Source organism: Carettochelys insculpta, chromosome 29 (assembly GCF_033958435.1).
Source record: "Carettochelys insculpta isolate YL-2023 chromosome 29, ASM3395843v1, whole genome shotgun sequence".
In the NCBI taxonomy this organism is placed as follows: domain Eukaryota; kingdom Metazoa; phylum Chordata; order Testudines; family Carettochelyidae; genus Carettochelys; species Carettochelys insculpta.
In genome coordinates this window covers 7,393,097-7,411,909 of record NC_134165.1, presented here as the reverse complement: position 1 = coordinate 7,411,909, position 18,813 = coordinate 7,393,097, and the positions used below count along the sequence as shown (strand labels likewise).

General features: G+C 51.7%; 1 protein-coding gene across 2 annotated transcripts; it reads right to left on the bottom strand.

Annotated features, from left to right (window-relative positions):
- Positions 1 to 2,770: 2,770 nt before the first annotated feature.
- LOC142003279 (uncharacterized) lies at positions 2,771 to 9,625 on the bottom strand. Of its 2 annotated transcripts, none has more exons than XM_074980082.1 (2): positions 9,536 to 9,625; positions 2,771 to 6,940 (listed from the first exon to the last, which is right to left on the bottom strand). In XM_074980082.1, exon 2 carries the CDS (start codon positions 6,927 to 6,929, stop codon positions 5,328 to 5,330), a length of 1,602 nt encoding a protein of 533 aa, XP_074836183.1. In that variant the 5' UTR covers positions 6,930 to 6,940; positions 9,536 to 9,625; the 3' UTR covers positions 2,771 to 5,327. The 2 variants fall into 2 exon arrangements, with proteins under 2 accessions (XP_074836183.1, XP_074836182.1); XM_074980081.1 differs by lacking the exon at positions 9,536 to 9,625 and adding an exon at positions 9,007 to 9,051.
- Between the last annotated feature and the right edge of the window lie 9,188 nt (positions 9,626 to 18,813).

The window sequence follows — 18,813 nt, the reverse complement described above, 5'->3', positions numbered from 1 at the left end:
GTAAAGGGGCTCCAGGGTTACACAATGATCTCTACTGACAATCTGAGTCTATCAGCAGAGACACAAATCTGAGTGCAGAGGTGCTCAAACTTCATTGCACTGTAAGCCCCCTTCCCCGAAAACAAAAATCACTACATGACCCCCGGGACAGGGCACCAAAGCCTGAGCCAAAGCCCAAGCCCTGCCATCTTTGGCCTCAGGCAGTGGGGCTCAGGCTTCAGCTGTGGGCCCCAGCAAGACTAAACTTTCCTTAGCAACACAATTTAAATCAGGCCACGACCAATATTCCCTCTAATTTCTTCCATCCATATTCAGACGCTGCCCACTCTGCTAATCAGTTGGGCAACATCTGAATCTCTCTTGGGCACCCAAGTGCTCAACCTACATGGAACACAGGTCACAGCCCACTCTGGGGTCTCTCCCCACAAATTGAGAACTGCTGATACACTAGATTGTCTACACCGGGCCCTCTTAGCTAGAACAGGATTGTTCTCACTATATCCCCCAGTGGCTTGAGGCAGGTACGCACCTCTGGCCCAGCAGCAGGAAACTACTTTGGGTGGAAACCCATCAGGCCCACGTTCTGGGCCAGCCCTTCCTAGTGTGGGGTGACAAGCGGTACCGCATGCTGCTGTTCCTTCTCCAATGCTGGAGCCAAATCACCAGTGCTGGGAAGCTCTGTCCCAGCAACCCTCAGTGATTGGGAATGGGAGCCAACGGGAGCTGCAGGGGCAGTGTGGGGAGGGCTCGCTGCCTACAGGTGAGTGCCAGCAGTGCCATGCTGCCTGTTCCCCCTATCATGGGAGCTGTCTCCCGTAAGCACCCTACAGACCAACATCCTGCCCAGATCCTGCACCCCCAACTCCTGGCCTGAGCCTGCTCCCACATTCCAAAACCCTGAGCCCCAGCCTGGAGCCCCCTCATCTGCACTCCAAGCACCTCATCCCCAGCCCCACTCAGAGTACATGCACCCAACCACAGCCCTCACTGCCCCAACCCTGAGCCCCCAGCATACACTGAACCCCTTGGCTCTACCCCCCATCACAGATCATCCCTGTGTGGGATTAATTTTGTTATGTGCACCCGTATGGAGGGGATGGTTCACACATCATCTCCACATTGGTGCACAAAACAAAATTAATTTCACACATGGACCCAGAGAATTACAGGGAACAGTAGGGTTGTGTCCAGTCCTTGAGGGGCCTTTCAAGGGTCTGGGGCAGGTTAGATTAAAAAAATATATAAAGTCTGTCAGAGATGGGGATAGGTGCTGCTGAGAGGGCAGGGGAGTGACCTTGTGACCTCTTGAGGTCCCTTCCAGTTCTGAGGTAGGCATGTCTTACTCACCTGGGTCTTTGTTGTTTTTGTTGCTTGAAGCCTGATTCTAATGATAAAACTCTCGTATATTCTCTTGGAAGCTATTCTGCAGCCATTAGCCTTGTTGGCAAAAAGGGTCTCTGCTATTTAGCTTATTTCACACTTACTTGTACTTCTACCTTCTCTGTGACACCGTAAATAATGCCCTCTTTTTGCAGGCTTCACATACTTGAAGAGTGATCCTTTCCCTTCCAGTAGTCACCACTTAATATCATAACAAGAAGTCCTGTAGCATCTGTGGTCCTGTGGCCTTTGCCCATGAAAGCTTATGCTCCAAAATATCTGTTAGTCTGTAAGGTCCCACAGGACTTCTTGTTCTCGAAGATACAGACTAACATGGCTACCTCTCTGACACAACTGTATGTCCACTCTACGCAGCTTTGAGCTGCAAGGCTGTATTGACACCACCCTGCCACTAAAAGTTGGCCTGTGAAAACAATGCTTATGAGCATTTTTGATGACAAAATACTTCCACCCAGGAAGTGGCTTTTGCTTTGTCATCAGGAGAGCACTCCTGACGACAAAGCAGTGTTCATATGTTCACTTGCTGTGTCAAAACTCTGTGGTGGTGTATGTGTGTGTGGGGTGCTGGTTAAGCACCCAGGCACGACAGAAGCTTTTTCAATCAAGTGCAAGTGTAGACATACCCTCAGACAAGCTGTACATAGACAAGCTACGTATATGCAGTCTCTGCTAAGCAGCTGCTATTCAACTGCTCCTAGGCCATCTGCTCCTCTCCGATCCTCCTGCATCTTTCTGGTACTCAGAAATGAACCCCATGGTTTGTAGCAACCTCACACTAAGCAAGGAATGGGCCATACTGACAAAGGGATACAAAAATTAAACCTTCCAACGTGTGACACTCTAACTAGATACAAGCTGATGGTCCCTTCTGGCTTTGAATTCTGTGACTTGGGGTAGGGGTAAATGCTGGACGCACTTATCTCCACACCTGACAGAGCCTTGAAGACCCACCCTCTTCTCATTGTGCCAGGTCTTGTACAGTAGGTCATGCTGGTATAAACTGAAGCTATTTCAGGTGTGAATTCACAAGCCTGATATACAAGAGGGATTCCCATTTCCCTGCTCCATGCCACCTTTTATCTAGTATGCTGCTCATTGTCACCCCTAGCTCATCTTCAGCTGATTGTTCTTCTGGGACATATTAACTAGCAGGGGTGCAAAATTATTTGCAATTAAACCCACCTCCATTGAAATACATAGAAGGTAGCAGCTTGAATTCCTAGGCTTTAGTGTCTGCTGTAAGCAGGAAAAAGTCATAGTGGAAAATACCAATGTTTAGTGTAAGGGATTGTGCATAAAACGTGTATAAAGTTAGGTAAGTATAATCATGAGAATGAAGCAATTTTGCCCATTCAGTTTATTAATTATCCTTGTCCCAGCTGTCCCTGTGTTGTCCATGTACAGCACAAATGCAGTTTCAGAGGGAAAAATACTGAAAACAAAGGCAACACCTGTCGGGACCGCTCTTCACAGCTGAAAATTAAGTCACCTCTTAAAGCCAATGGTTTCAATCTTTCCAAGCCCCCTAGGGGATTGCCAATCTCTACCTCTGGTGTGTGGGAACTCTTTGGAACAAGGCATGAGCATTATTTAGTGTGTGTGTCTCTGTGTGCCCGCACAGCCCCCCACATATGGGTGCTATCAGAAACAAAGCATAATATCAATGTTATAAATAGTTATCAGCAGCAAGAATGGTATAAATTAGTTGGCAAGCACAGTTCTCTGGATCCAAGTCTGTTACTGCCATCTGCTCAGCCTACAAGTTGCATCCATGGTCCAAGTCTACATTTGTCCAAGAGTTTCAGAGCAATTTTGACCGTGGAAATCTTATGCCAAGCAGTTCTGTCTCTGTTAGAATTCTCTGGCCTGTGTATTGGGGGGGGAGGGGTGTCAGATCATGATGGTGCCTTGTGGCTTTCAAATTTATCAATTACCATCTCAAGAGGAAAGAGCCTGCTCTAACAAGCAGCTCTGCGAGAGAAAGTAACCACAGCTTTTCCCTCATTAAGGGTTCTTCCCATTTCCAGAGTCCAGGAATTTAAATTTGGGAAGATAAGGATTCTTGAACTTTCACAGCACAGATACCTGTAAGTTCTCGTTTCCCTGCGAGATCTGTGACTACCTCTGCAAGCAGAGGATATTGTGATATATGCCTAACATTTTGGGCTCTCCTCCTCTCTGAGTCTGTAAAAGCTCCTCTCTACAAAGAAGCCTGTTTAGTGTTTGTTTTCCGCAAATTTATTAGACCTTTCTCCCTGCCCCAGGAAATTCTGCCAGATGCATGCCCAGATGTGGCATTTCTTTGCTGGGTGGCATCCCTACGATTTCTAAATAACATTGTCTCTGTGTTCAGATGATTGATTTTGGTCTAAACTATAGTTATCAAGTACTGACTCTACTTATTTTTCAAGTCAAGAACTGTGTAGCCCTGGATGTACTTGAGATTTTGTCGTGGTGGGTAGCTGAACCTGCAGTTTGCAATCATTGCAGCAGCAGGCAATTGTGGTTTTCTTGTGTTTCCTAGGACCTAGATCGGTGGTTCCCAGGCTGTGGTCCAAGGACCTCAACCACTTACTGGTGGTCTGCAGAGAAATGGCTAGTTATGCGATACCAGCTCATCTTTCCATTTCCGCCTTCTACATTGCTGTCAAAAACCCTCATCTTTCACAGTATTGAGGCACCCAACTTCCCAGAGGATCTGGTCCAGACAAGCCAGAATGCATTAAACGCTTTCCTAACATTACCTCCAGCAGGGAGACTGTTTGATTGGACATGAGAGGGGTTGCAGTCTGTGCGATGGCAAACAGGAGAGGAACTGTCCTCCAGGACAAGCTGTGACCTGTGCTGTGAAAGAATTCGGGAACTCCTGAATGAGGGTTTGAACTTGCTCCTCCCACAAAACTGCACCCTCCTTCGGCTTTTAAAAGCATCTAAAGCATTTTTGCAGGGCGTCCCAATCCATCAGCCGCCCTCCTCCATGTGCCTCCATTCCCTGCACCCTTCCGGTTTCACATGCTTTGTGTATGTTGCCAATGGCACTTCATGCTGTTCTGCAGAGCACCCTAGCACAGGGAGAAACACTTATTAAAGGAAACTGGGATCTTCAAAAGAGTTTAGGGGTGTTAGGTACCTAAATCCTATCCAGTCTGGGCACCTGACACGCTTTGACCATCCCGGCCCATTGAGGATGGTAACATAACACACCTGAGGTGTGTTAGAACAGTTCCTCAGGCTTCATTTTAAAAAAAACTTCTGCAAATCAAAACTCTTCAGTTACAATTATTGACATCTGCAAAGAGATATTTAAATCTCCTGCTTCAGCATATTAGTCAATCTCCAGTAGAGACCAGGATCAGACCAACATGGGGAAGGGGTGGGCAGATTACTCCATATCTGCTGCTGTGGAGAGTACATCTTCTTTGCAGCATCTGGTGCTGGCCCCTGTTGAAGGTGGGACCCTAGACAGACCATAGGGCTGATTCCACCTGCGAATCCCTGTGTTCCTTGTCACCACCTGTGACTCCATGTGCTTCATTGCTTGTGAACCAATTTGCCAGCTCTCATCAGGACCTTTCCCTCATTGACCTGCACAGCTTTACAGATCTGATGGCAAAGCAGCACTGCTTTGGCCCTTTGGCCCCACGGAGATGCAACGGTGGCTTTATGGGGCCTTCCACGCCTCCGTGCCAATCCATCCCAGCACATCCCTTACTACAGGTTCCTTAGCTCGTGTGGCAAGTGGGATCATCTCCAAGGTCCTGGAACAGGTGAGGCTGGGGCAGGCAGCCAGTCAAAGAAGTCTAGCTCCTGCGGTGGGCTTTTATTTTTTGGCATTGTGCACACTGTACTTTCTTGCTCGACCACTCGTCCTACTGCCCCAAGCTCTTTACTGCAGTGTCAGGAGCTTGCCTGGCCAGCAGGCTCCTTCAGGGTTTCTGTGCCAGGTGGGTTCTCTGGTGCTCTATGAGGTTGGAACTCCAGCTAAAGCTTTTCCCGCAGTCAGTGCACTGGTAGGGCCGCTCCCCCGTGTGGATGCGCTGGTGCTGGGCCAGGTTGGAGCTCTGGGTGAAGCTCTTCCCACAGTCGGGGCACTTGTAGGGGCGCTCGCCTGTGTGTGTGCCCTGGTGCCGGATGAGGTGGGAGCTCTGGCAGAAGCTCTTGTCGCAGATGGTGCAGCGGTAGGGCCGCTCTCCTGTGTGGGTGCGCTGGTGGCTGACCAGGTGGGAGCTTTTGCAGAAGCTCTTCTCGCAGTCGGGACACTGGTATGGACGCTTGCCTGCATGGCTCAGCCGGTGGCTTAGCAGCTTTGCGCTCTCCCCAAACCTCTTCCCGCACTGTGGACAGAGGTAGGGTCGGTCCCCGGCATGGCTGAGCTGGTGCCTGGCGAGGTGGGCACTGACCCCAAAGCCCTTCCCACAGTCCCCGCACTTGTAGGGTCTGTCGCCCGTGTGGATGCGCTGGTGCTGCACTAGGTATGAGCTGCGCCCAAAGCTTCTGCCACACTCCCCACACTTGTAGGGCTTCGCTGCCACGTCAGCTCGGGGCTGGCTGCCCACCACGCGGGAGAAGCGTGTCTCACACTCAGCACAGTGGTGTGGCCGGGGCCTCTGCTGGATACTGCGGGTGAAGCTCTTCCCACAGCTGGTGCACGTGCAAGGCAGCTCGCCAGCCGCGTGGGTACCCTGGTGCCGGATGAGGTGGGAACTTTTATTGAAGCTCTTCCCACACTGCGTGCACGTATAGGGCCTCAGCCCCTTGTGGATGCGCCGGTGTTGGATGAGGGCAGAGCTGCGGGTGAAGCTCTTCCCGCAGTCCGGGCACTTGTCTGGGCGCTCGCCCGTGTGTACGCGCTGGTGCTCGATAAGGTTAGAGCTCCAGCTGAAGTTCTTGCCGCACTCCCCGCACTTGTAAGGGCGCTCGCCAGTGTGGATGCGCTGGTGCTGCACCAGGTTGGAGTTCTGACTGAAGCTCTTCCCACAGTCGGGGCACTTGTAGGGGCGCTCGCCCGTGTGCGTGCCCTGGTGCCGCAGGAGGTGGGAGCTCTGGCTGAAGCTCTTGTTGCAGTTGGTGCACTTGTAGGGCTTGACCCCCTGGTGCACGCGCTGGTGCTCTGTCAGGTGGGAGCTCTGGGTGAAGCTCTTGTCGCAGTCGAGGCACTGGTAAGGGCGCTCGCCTGTGTGCACCCGCTGGTGCTGAGCCAAATTGGAGTTCTGGGTGAAGCTCTTCCCGCAGTCAGGGCACTTGTAGGGGCGCTCGCCCGTGTGTGTGCCCTGGTGCCGGATGAGGTGGGAGCTCTGGCTGAAGCTCTTGTCACAGTCAGAGCAGTTGTAGCGTTTCTCCTTGGACTGGGGGCCTCTCCCAGAAGACAGGGAGCTGTCCAGAAGCTGCTGCTCTGTGTGGTTTCCCCCCAGCAACCCTGACCCACCAGGACTCTCTGAGCCTCCTTCCCAGGGGATGTTCCCTTTGGCTCTGCTCAGGTCTTTCTCAGGACTTTCGTGCAGAGGGCTTTCCGCTGCCTCCTCACTCATGATCCCATCTACTAGAACAAAAGAGAACCCAGACATCACTCACTCCATTGCCCCCTGGTTTGAGATGAAAGAGGAACTGCAAAACAAATTTGTTTGGGGGGTGGGGGTAGGGAAGTATTGGAAATGGAAATTTGCAAAAAAGTTTTGCTGTTGGCCCCAACAAAAACCACTCTCCCTTTAATGGCATGCTCTTTCCAGAGCCTCCCTCCCTTTAAAGCCAAGAATTCTGGAAGTTGCAGGGGCATAGGACTCCTGTCATGAAAGGTGGAAAGCAAGGCCAGCTGGGGTTAGATGGATATAAAACTAAGCCATGGTAGCAATTGAGAAAGGGCTCTTAGGGGGGTGGCAAGAGGTTGGAGGAGAAACCTGCCTGGAGTGATTACCACAGGCTGATGAGAAAGCCAATGGTGCCCTGCAGCTCAGCAGAGTGAAAGTTTTGTCATCAGAATCCAGCGTGAGAGCTAACCGCAGCCCCTGCAGCTGATGGGCGAGCTGTGATCCAAGGGAGGCTGGACTGTCTGCACACAGAAGCAAGAGGGATGGGATTGGGTGAGTGCGTCCTATGCCAAGCACTGAAATATTTTTGGGCTACTAACAAAAGCACGATCTGAGAAGTCAGGTTACTTTGGAACACTAACTCAAGGCGTGTGTGAGAGAGAGATGGTGCCACCTTTTGTAACTTCTATCGTATGATATTTGACGTTTGTTTTAAAGACTAGAATTAAGAGGTTGCATGGGATTCTCAGATTCAATTTTTTCCAAAGAGGTTTCCAGCACACCTGGCTGCAAAGAACTGACTGAAAATGTGAGTGCATTTGTGCACCCTGAAGGCTCAAAAACAAGAGGCAGAAACTTGCTTTTCAGTTTAAGTTGCTCATGCTATTTTTGGGGGGTGGTGATGGGGGAACTGAGGGTTTTTGAATACTTGAGGTTGGGGCCATCATCATCTCAGATGGGGGAGCGGGAACTGAGGCTTGACTGTGCCCCTGGTGATGAAGTGAGTTAAACCACCTACACAAACAGACCAGGTACTGCACTGCCCAAGGAGCTCTGGCTATGAGCCGCTATGAGAGCTGAAATAAAACAGAGCACAGATGAAGGGAGGGACTATTGCTAACAAATCCAGCTGGGACTGATATAGCCATAGTTGCTCCTCTCCACCTCACTACATAATGGATCTCCTTCCCCCATTGCTACAGTAGCTTAACTTTTATAGCCTTCTAATCTCAGCAGGCCTGCTCTCTGCCGGTCAACACATGAACTGGGGGTAAAACAAGTCTCAGAACACCTGGTAGTAAAGGGACAGAGGACCCCTAACAGGAGGGTTCTTAAAGTTTAAGAGCAACATTTTCTTGCAAAGCCCTCTTTCTATTTCATATAGTTCCCCTTTCCCCACAATTGTCAGTGGATGCATTTAAAACAAAAAATCTAGCTCTCCAAAAAAGCAATCAAGGTTGAGAGAATGTATTATCAATTCTTTTTTCAGTATTCTTTTCCTGAGCTCCCAGAAAGGGAGTTAACTGACTTGCTTACAGCATAGAGTGGAGTGACAGCCTGCTTGGCTGTGCACCTCCAGAGCTAGGTTGGGAGACCCTGCTGGGCTATGCATGCTCCCTCCCCTCTGGCCCTGGAGTTGGCTGGGTTGCGATGGGGGGGAGGCAGGGGGGAAACTGCTGGTCTATGCATTCTCCACCCACCAGTCTCTCAGTCAGTTAGGTGATTGCAAGAGGGACCCCACAGGACTGTGCATTTCCCCTATGTTGTCCCCGAGCTGGCTGAGCTGCAGATGGAGATACAGCTAGGCTGTGCATTCCCCGCATCACGCATGGTGCTGCCCTGGCGCTGGATGAGCTGGGGTCTCTGCAAGACGTTGCACCCGCCCCACGCTGTCCAAGGTCCTTGCAGGGATGTGCAACCCCCCCCATGGAAGGACTTCAGCTGGCTGGCTGGGGGTCCCTTCGGGGCCATGACCCCACAACGGTAGGGGCTGGCGGGGGGGGTGTCCGTAGTAGGCTGCGCCCCCGGCGGGAGGGGCTGGGGGGAACCCTGCGGGGCCGTGCACCCCTCCCCCACTCACCCGGCGCAGGGAGACCGTCCCGGTTCGGACTCGGGGGAAGTCCCTCGTCAACCCACTCCCCGGCGGGGCACTTCCGTGCCGCTCTAGCCGCTGGAGGACCCGGCAGCTCTATGATTGTATGGCGCGCCCTTGGCATACACCAGGTGTACTGAGCATGCTCAGTAAGCGCTGCTGTAGCTGCTGCCCTTACTCTGCCCTTCCCTGGTTTCAGACCCTGCTGCCCTCGCTTCGCGCGCGCTGGAAAGTGTTTCAGGGGCCAGTCGCGGCGGGGGGCGGGGCAGAAGTGAACCAGCGGTGGGGGGGTGGGGGGTGTTAATGACCTGTGAGGTGCGGCAGAGCAGGGGCTGGAGGGGAACAGCCCGGCGCGGGGGCTGGAGCTGGGGGGGTCTGGGCTGGCAGCCGCTGTCTCGTGCTTCCCCCCACTCAGGGAGAGCCAAAAGCGGGTAACGGTTACCCGGGGTGAGGCCCCCGCTGCGTGTGCAAAGCCGGTGGGGGGCAGGGGGGTTTGTTTCCCCTCTCAGTTCCTCACCGTTCTCTCCACGCAGCTTCCTGTCGGCGCTCACAGCTCGGGCTGCACGGACGCCTTGTCGCTGGCTGCCAGCCCCAGCCTCCCTCTGCGCTGGGAGGTGCCCACAGCAGTCTCTGATCAGTTCCCGCTGAACATCTCATTGCCTGATCTCTGCCTGTGCTTCCCGGACTCGCACTGCCCCCTTACACGCCATTTCTGTGCAAGCTTTGCTCCTTTGCAGCCGTAACCCAGTGCCGCTGAGACCATGTGCAAGGGGGAGCGTCGTCTCTGCTGTACAGCCGTGGCTGAAAGCCAGCTGGCCTTTAGCTTGACATAGTCCTGGCTTGTATGACTTAGTTGGGGTTGATCCTGCTTGGGGTAGGGGGCTAGACTCGCTGACCTCTTGAGGTCCCGTCCAGCTCTGTGATTCGATGATTCATGTGATAGAGTACAGGGTTTTAGTTCCCGGAAGCACAGGTTGAGTTCCTCCTGCTGATGACCTGGGTCCATTGGCCTTATGAAAATAACATTTGCATGAGTTTTATTATTTTGCAGCCAAACTCCCCTCTAGCCGGGGAGTTTGAATGAGCAGAATGGGAGTGCAGGGTCTCAGCCTGGAGGCTGGGGCGGGGAGCACTCCCTGAAAGCTGAGCGCTTGGATGGATGCCCAGGAGAGTTTTAGGTGCAGTGCAGCTCATTGGCAAAGCACTCACAGCTGACATTATGTGTTTCTGTTGGTGGTGAACATGTGTGTGTGGCCTAGGGCATATTCAAAATTTATTCTGCACGTGCATGGAAAATGTTATCAGGAACATTGGTGGGGGCCAGTTACTTTCAGACAGCTCCCAGCATCATAGCTTAAGCACATCCACTGTTGCTTTTTAAAATCTAGCTAATTTGTTTTGCATTAGTTACGTGAGGAAAGTACAATTAATTGAGAACCTTCATCTGGAGGCCATTCTGTCAGCTGAGAGTTTGCTTTCTCCTGCACTGCTGGCTATTGCTCACTTTTGCCCTCCCCCCACCCCCAGAGCCAGGCCCCCACACCTCAAGGAAAATGAATGCTGCAACTCAGCAGAGTTGCTGCTGTAGGAGCCCCAGAACCTGCACAGTTCACGCTGGGGCCCACGCTGTTGCTATGCGAGCCATGGATGCAGGAGCCACACCAGTGCTCAAGGCTTGGCCCAAGCTCAAGCCAAAGGAACTGACCCGGGGTCCACCAGAGACACTGCCACGCCCTTGTCGCACCAAGCAGTGGGGCGGGTGTGTGGAGCAGGTGGACAGCACTCATGTGCAGCTATGAGGAGCTGCATTTAAAGGCTGCACAAGCCACATGCAGCTCTAGAGCCAGGATCGCCACACCGTGGTGCCCCGTTCACCACATGTGGCAAGTGGCGAATGTATTGGATGCCACAGCTCTTGGCCATGCCAGTATTACACATAGCAATGGATAAGCAGGTCTGTTATCAATGGCTCAGATGACGTGTGGGACCCTGCCCCAGAAGCTCTTTCTGGGTGATGCAGCCTGCTGGGATGTGAAGTGGGAGACAGAGCTGCAGCAGCTCATGCCTGAAGTGGACAGTGCTGAGGCTGGCCACAGCAAGTGGCTGAGGATGGAAGTGTTTGTCAACAGTGTTAAGTGGATACTGACAATGGCGTCATTTTGTCATCCAGTAGGAAAACATGTTTATAGAGAGACATTACTATGACCAGTTCCTCCTTTATCTGTCTTATCATTGTGCAATGCACGTGTGACAAAGTGTGGAGTTCTGGAGGTTCAGAGGGGGACAGAAACAGAGGCGGATATGAAGTGTCCCTGTCTAACTGCTTTAATGAGGTGGGGAGTTTATTGATGCACAGAAACACACAGAACTGACACCACAGTGACTGGCAACCTGATGACCTGAAGACACTGCTTGCAGGAGACAACCACTTTGGACCAGCAGATGACAATGGTGGCAAAGGGGCTTCCTCAAGGACTTGCTGACCTGACTCCAACCAGGAGAGAACAATGGCTGAAGGTGGAGAAGAGAGAGGCCCAGAGAACCCTGTTACCTGGGCAATAAACAATGGCCATGGGTGGAGCTGCAGGTGGGGGATATCTGTAGGTCAGCTGGAAGAAGGGGACTGATCTGGGCAGGGGCAGGGGCTTGCTGGGCTTAGGGTTAGGGTTAGGTGGAGAGATGGACTCCCAGGTGAGAGTGGGCCCACAAGGAAAGGTGGTCGCACTGGAGTGAACTCCATGAGAAAAGTCTGTCTCATATATCATTATGTCAGGTGAGAGGAAGTCACTTGCCTTGTGCAGTAATGATGGTTCTTTGAGATGTATCCCCCCATGGGTGCTCCACTCTGTGTGTTGGTGTATCTCTGCATTGGTGCTCAGAGACCCTTCTATAGCTCTCGTTTCCCACGCCAGGCATGAGCAGAAGTGCCTCCTTGTGTCCTCTGATGAATGCAGCCTGGTCTCCTCCATTCCTTCTCTACCTGACAAATGGAGCAGGACACTCCAAAGCAAGACAAGGAGGGAGGGAAGTAAAGCACCCATGGGGGGACACATCTCAAAGAACCATTGTTACTGCACAAGATGAGTGACTTCCTCTTCGAGTAGTGTTTCTGTGGGTGCTCCACTCTGGGTGACTATGAAGCAGTAGTTGCAGAATGGAGGTGGGTTTGTAGCTCAGTCACTACCACAGTAGACGACACAGCTTGGCCCACTTGGACAGAAAATGAAATGGTAGATGAGATAGAGCATAATGTTGGCTAAACGTGTTACTGGAAGACCACGTGGCCACCTTACAAATGTTCTGAAGAGGTATGTTCCTGAGAAAGGCAGTAGTGGAAGACGTGGCCGCGTCGAGTGGGTCATGGCGGCACCCAGCAGCTCCCTAAGGTGAAGTGCGTAACAGGTGTGGACACACGAGGAAACCCACTTGGAAAGTCCCTGGGATGAGACAGGCAGGCCTTTGGACCAATCCACGAAGGGTAGGAAGAGTTGGGGAGACTTGTGCCATGGCTTTGTATAGGCAATGTAGAAGGCCAATGCCTGGTGGAAGTCTAATGCGTGCCATGTTGCGTGCACATGGTTAGAATGTGGCTTTGGAAAAAATGTCGGTAAGTGAATAGGTTCATTAATGTGTAATGACAAGGGAACCTTAGGGAGAAACTTGAGATGAGGTCACAGAATAATTCTCTTCTTGGTAAAGACCACGTAGGAAGGCTCAGTCATTAGGGCAGTGAGCTCCCTGACTCGCCTGCCCGACGTGATCATCACGAGGAGTGAGACCTTCATAGACAGGCAAAGCCAGGAGCACATTGCCAAGAGTTCGAAAAGATCCTCTTTACTCCCACAGAGCATGTGATTTTGGCATTTTGGAGCCAGGAAGGCACCACACATGGAGATGCAGCTTGAGGGGATTGGGATGCAGAGGGCAGCCGAAGTCCCGAGACAGAAGGTTGCAGCAAGGAGGAAATGGATAAAGAGCCACTACTGACATCCGAAAGAGGTAAGGGTATCAGGTTTGTCCATGCTGGGGCTACTAGGATGAGGAGGGCTTGGTCTTGTCTGATCTTGAGTAATACTTTGTGGATCAGTGGAATGGGAGGGAACACGCACAGTAGTGGTGTGTTCCATGTAGTGGGGAAGGCATCCCTGAGGGAGTGTCTCCTAAGCCCCACTCTGGAACAGTAGGAGCGGCACTTTTTGTTGTTCCTGGCAGCGAACAGGTCTATGTGAGGGTGGCCCCACAGTTGGAACACTCTACTGAGTGCAGCCGTGTCCATCTCCCATTCATAATGGTCTGTGAATGAGCAGCTGAGAGTATCGGCTGTCACATTGAGGACTCAGGGGAGGTATGTGGCCACAGGACTGACCTGGTACTGAAGGCACCATGTCCACAGCCTTATGTCTTCCATGCTCAGAGATGGGGAATGAATTCCCCCTTGGCGGTTGATGTAGTTCATGAAGGTGGTGTTATCAGTGAGACTATAGACCAACTTGCTGGTTAGGATCTGCTGGAAATGTTTGCAAGCGTAGTGTTTGCTCAGAGTTCCAGCAGGTTGATATGAAGCATTTATGAATGACCATCTGTTCTGCACCATGTGAGGACCGAGATGCGCTCCCCAGCCCAGGAAGGAGGCATCCGTGGTGAGAGTGACTGACGGTGATGGCTGATGAAAGGGCACGCTGGTGAAGATGTTGCCTGGGCACATCCACTACTGAAGAGAAGCGAGGACCAGTGAAGGAATGGCTACCATCTTGGAGAGCGGGACCCTGGCTGGAGCATAGCATGAGACCAGTCTTGACTGGAGGCACCACATATTAAGCCTGGCTGATTTGACCACCTGAGTGGTGGCAGCCATATGGCCCAGCAATGCTAGGTAGGTGCACACCGTAGTGGTAGGCAACAGGTGCGCTGCCTGAATGAGATTGTACAGCGTGCAAAACCTTTGGATAGGCAGGATGGCTGGGGTGGGGAGGTGCCTGTGTGTGCTCCTGTGAACTCCAGAGCCTGAGTGGGATGGGGCATGGATTTTGTGTAGTTGCTACAGAAGTCCAGGCTGAGTAGGAGACGTGTGGTGATGTGAATCATGTATCGTGTTTTGGAGAGTGATGCTCCCTTTATAAGGCAGTCATTCAGGCAGGGGAAGATAATGACACCATGACATCAAAGGTGAGCAGCCCCCACCAACAGGGTTTTGGAAGACAGTTGTGGTGTCTTGGAGAAACCAAATGGGAGAACCTGATATTGGTAGTGGGAGCTTCCAATTGTGAAACAGAGGAAGCATCTGTCAGCTGGATGGGTGGTGATATGGAAATACACATCCTGTAGGTTGAGAGCTGAGAGCCAGTAGTTCTTGTCCAGGGCCAGAATAATAGTCACCATCCTGAAACATCTGTATAGGTAGTACGTGTTGAGCCATCTGAGATCTAGACTAGGTCTCCATCTGCCACTCTTCTGGGTGAAGAAGTAGGTGGAGTAAAACTCCCTGCCCTGGAATTCTGTGGGGACAGGTTTGACTGTCCCCAGACAAAGGAGGTGCTGAACTTTCTGGTTGAGGAGACTCTCATGAGATGGGTCCCTGAAGAGGGATGGGGTAGGGGGCACAGAAGTGAAGGGGATGGAGTAGCCTTGTGCCACCAATTCTAGCATGAATTTGTCCATGGTGACGGCTTCCCACTGGTGCAGGAAGGGGCAGAGACGGTGGCAAAATGGTTGTGTGTCTGTGATGCCCTGTTGAGAATGGTGGCTGAGACTCTCGACCACACTTTCAATATTGCTACTGGGAAGACTGAGGGTGTGGCGCCAAGGGTCGCTGGCCCTGGAGTGGTCTACGAGAGCATCGGCTCTGCAATCTATGTTTTTGGCGCTGTTCAAAGAGAGGTTGTTGAGGGGACTACTGAAACTGGTCCCCTGGTATAGTCAGTAGCAAGCTTGCTTGGGCGGGGAGCATGTACATCTTGAGGGTACATAATGTGGTTTGGGATTCCTTCACTGGATGAAGCACATCATCAGTTTTGTCCACAAAGAGATACTGGCAGTCGAATGGCAGGTCTTTGATCTTTTGTTGTAGCTCTTTGGGTATCCCAAGGGAATGAGCCATGACATGCGGCGCATGATGACCGCTGATGCAGTGACCCGTGCTGCTGTGTCAGTAATGTCCATGTCCCACTTGCTAGTAGGGGAGAGGTTTGCCACAGCACTGCGGCCAGATCCATGACAGCCTCATCAATGGGCAATGCCAGCCTAGAGGATGACAGGGGCTGTACCGTACGCAAGAGCCAGTATTGTTTCACTGGTACTTCTTGCATGTCTTTGCCCAGTGATTGTGCCATCCAGTGAAAAAGGTCTTGGAAAGACTTAGTGTCATCTGTCGGTGGGGGAGACAAGGTAAGCACCACGCTGTCCCGTGAGGATGAGGAAAGATACAGTGAGGAGCCCTTTTCCCCTTCGGAAAACCATTCCTCAGTGCCGGGATCTACCAATGGTTAAAACAGTGTCATAGATGGTTGCAGTGAAGGCGGGCACAGTTCCGACATGGTTGACCCTGCTGACTGGGTGTGTCGGTGCTGTGATGCCTCATGCAACGAAGGCAACTGCTGTTCCAGTTGTGAATAGAGGTGGTCATGGAGGATATGGTATGGTGGACGGCACGGCAGGTGGAGCATCCTGCCAAGGGTGCACCAGGCTGAAGTGTTGTGATGAAAATGTGCTGGCACTGTTGGAAATGCACCTGGTGTAGGAGGCCTGATGTTGGAGACAAAGGACAACACCGACTGATGTGAGATGCATGGTAAAGCCAGCAGCCTTGGTGATGAGTGATGCCGACAGGGAGTAAAGGGACTTTGAAGTTGCCCCGGCACTTCGAAGTACCAGCCTGTGAGCCGTGGCTAGATGCAAACTGGTACTTCAAAGTTTAAAACTTTGAAGTTGCCGTGGGTGGGTGGGAATTTGCTTAATGAAGTGCTGCATAGGCACCACAGCACTTCACGAGTAAACTCCCAACACCCTAATTACCATCCTTCCTTCGAAGGAGGGTGGTAGTGTAGACAAACCCAATATGTGCCCATCTAAAATGGGCATGGTGTCTTCGCGTGTGGAGCACTGCTTAAAGCCCAGAGAGCTTGGCATAGTGGTGATGCAGATCTCTAAACTAACAAAAACAATAACCTAACTTTTTTTTTTAAATGTAAAAACAATGAACAAGGGTAACTAACTTGGACTAGGGAACCTCTAAACAAGAACTAGTAGCTAACTAACTAAACTCACACTCTTTTGCAGAGACTCTAGATGCTCCGTCTGCAGCCGAGGACATTAGAGAAGGAACAGAGGAGTCCACACTGCGCACGTGCCAGAAAGCACAAGAAGGCACTTCTGCACATGCACTGTGCGGGAAACCAGAGCTATGGAAGAGTCTCCGAGCACCAGCATGAGGATGTACTGGCACCCAGAGTGCAGTGCCCCCAGGGACGTTATTTGAAGAAGTTGGTTTTCTATATGTGGGCAGTTGTTTTCTCAACGCATTCTGTCCAAACACACCTTCTTTTTCTTTTACTCACATCTTCGTGCTGTTGCCTTCCCTGGCCAATGCTCCTATGGCCTTACTTGCTTATAATGATGATGGTGATTGCCGTCTGGGCTTCGGAGATCAGGAGCTACTGGTGGATGTTGGAGACTCTGTCAGGTGATCTTCACAGGTTTGGCCATGAGGCTGCCAATCGCAGTGCATCAGCTGACCCTCCCCTTACTGTTGTGCATCTGCTGCCTTTGTACCTGCCCTCTCCCTCCCCTCACTGCTTGCTGTGCAGTACAGGGCAGGGAAGGGAGACGAGGGGTTACTGATGTCAGGGTTCCCCTCTCATCCACCCTACGAGGCACAACAGGGCTTGGGATGGAGAGAGTTTGCTGGCTGCTTTTGAGAGTTCTGCATAGGGTGACCATCCATCCTGTATTAGGCAGGATGGTCCCATATTTGGGATGCCAACAAGGTGTTCTGACTTATATTTTTAAAAGGGACTCCTTGTCCCATAGTTGAGCCCTCCCCAGTGATCTTTTCTGCCAGGTGCAGCTGCTGGCGGGAGTGACTTCTCCGTGCCTCAGGAAAGTGGGGGAGCATGAGCAGCTGCCGTGACCTTGCCGCTTCTCCGGGGCTCCTGGGGAGTGCTGGCAGCTGCTGCTTCCCTGGGCTCCCAGGTGGGCCAGCAGCTGCTACCTCCTTCCCAGCTCCCGGGGGCCTGGTGGAGCCATGAGGAGCCACCTCTCCCCACAATATCCCCCTGTCCTGTATTTGGATAGTAGTCAATGGCTCAATGTCTGGCTGGTGGTCAGTTTCCAGTGGAGTCCCCCAAGGATTGGTGCTAGGGCCAGTCCTGTTCAACATCTTTATTAATGACCTGGATGAGGGTATGGATTGCACCCTCAGCAAAGCTGCAGATGACACTAAGCTAGGGGGGTCAGGTAGATACACTGGAGGGTAGGATTAGGGTCCAGAGTGATCTAGATAAATTGGAGGATTGGGCCAAAGGAAATCTGATGAGGTTCAACAAGGAGCAGTGCAGAGTCCTGTACTTGGGAAGGAAGAGTCCCAAGCAGTCTTACAGGCTGGGGACCAACTGGCTAAGCAGCAGTGCATCAGAGAAGTACCTGAGGATTACACTTGATGAAAGGCTGGATCTGAGTCAACAGTGTCCCCTTGTAGCCAAGAAGACTAATGGCATTTTGGGGTGCACTAGGAGGAGCATTTCTGGCACATCTAGAGAAGTTATTATTATCCTTTAGTTGGCATTGATGAGGCCACATCTGGAGCACTACATCCAGTTCTGGGCCCCCCAGTATAGAAAGGATGTGGACGTATTGGAGTGGGTTCAGCGGAGGGCAACAAAAATGATTAAGGAGCTGGAGCCCATGAGCTATGACGAGAGGCTGAGAGATTGGGGGTTATTTAGTTTGCAGAAGAGAAGAGTGTGGGATGATTTGATAGAAGCCTTCACCTTCCTGAAAGGGGGCTCCAGAGGATGGAGAGAGACTGTTTTCAGTAGTGATGGATAGCAGACCAAGGAGCAATGGTCTGAAGTTAAAGAGGGAGAGGTTTAGGTGGGATATTAGGAAAAACTATTTCACCAGGCCTGTGGTGAAGCATGGAATGCATTGCCTAGAGAGGTGGTGGAATCTCCATCCCTAGGGGTTCTTAAGTACCAGCTTGACAAAGTCCTGGCTGGGATGATTTAGTTGGGGTTGATCCTGCTTTAGACAGGGAGCTGGGCTAGATGACCTCCTGAGGTCCCTTCCAGCCCTGGGATTCTATGAGTCTATGATTGATGCTATGATTTGTTAAGTGTCACACTCAGGTGTGGGTATACAGACCAGGAGATTGATGCACCAGCAGTCAATCTTTGACTTACTGTGTCTGGTGGGGCCACACTAAATCGAACTGGCATGGGGCCACCATTAACCCCACTATTCCTTGTGAGTTTCTCCTGTTGACCGCCTGCTGTGTAGACACCAGCAAAAATCAGTTTGAGGTGCGTCAATGCCAGATACACAATTCTTGTAGCGTGCATTGTGCAGCTAAAATCGGTTTTATCTCCTCGTGTAGTTCTGCCCTTAGTATGTTGAGCAGGGCTCATGGCAGTTCAGGGATGTGGATTTCTTGCGAGGCTGCAGTGGTGTTCTGGAGTTGGTGGGGGCATACGTGTGCAGACACATCCAAATAGGTGACAAAAGGTGACTCTCAATGACCTAACATGGTAGTGTAGCCCTGTGTTTCTCAACTTAAGTACCCCTTTTGAAAAAAAAAAAAGT

Bases quoted from the DNA above. Each gene is read 5' to 3' on its own strand.
- LOC142003279 (XM_074980082.1), bottom strand. From the start codon at position 6,929: ATGAGTGAGGAGGCAGCGGAAAGCCCTCTGCACGAAAGTCCTGAGAAA.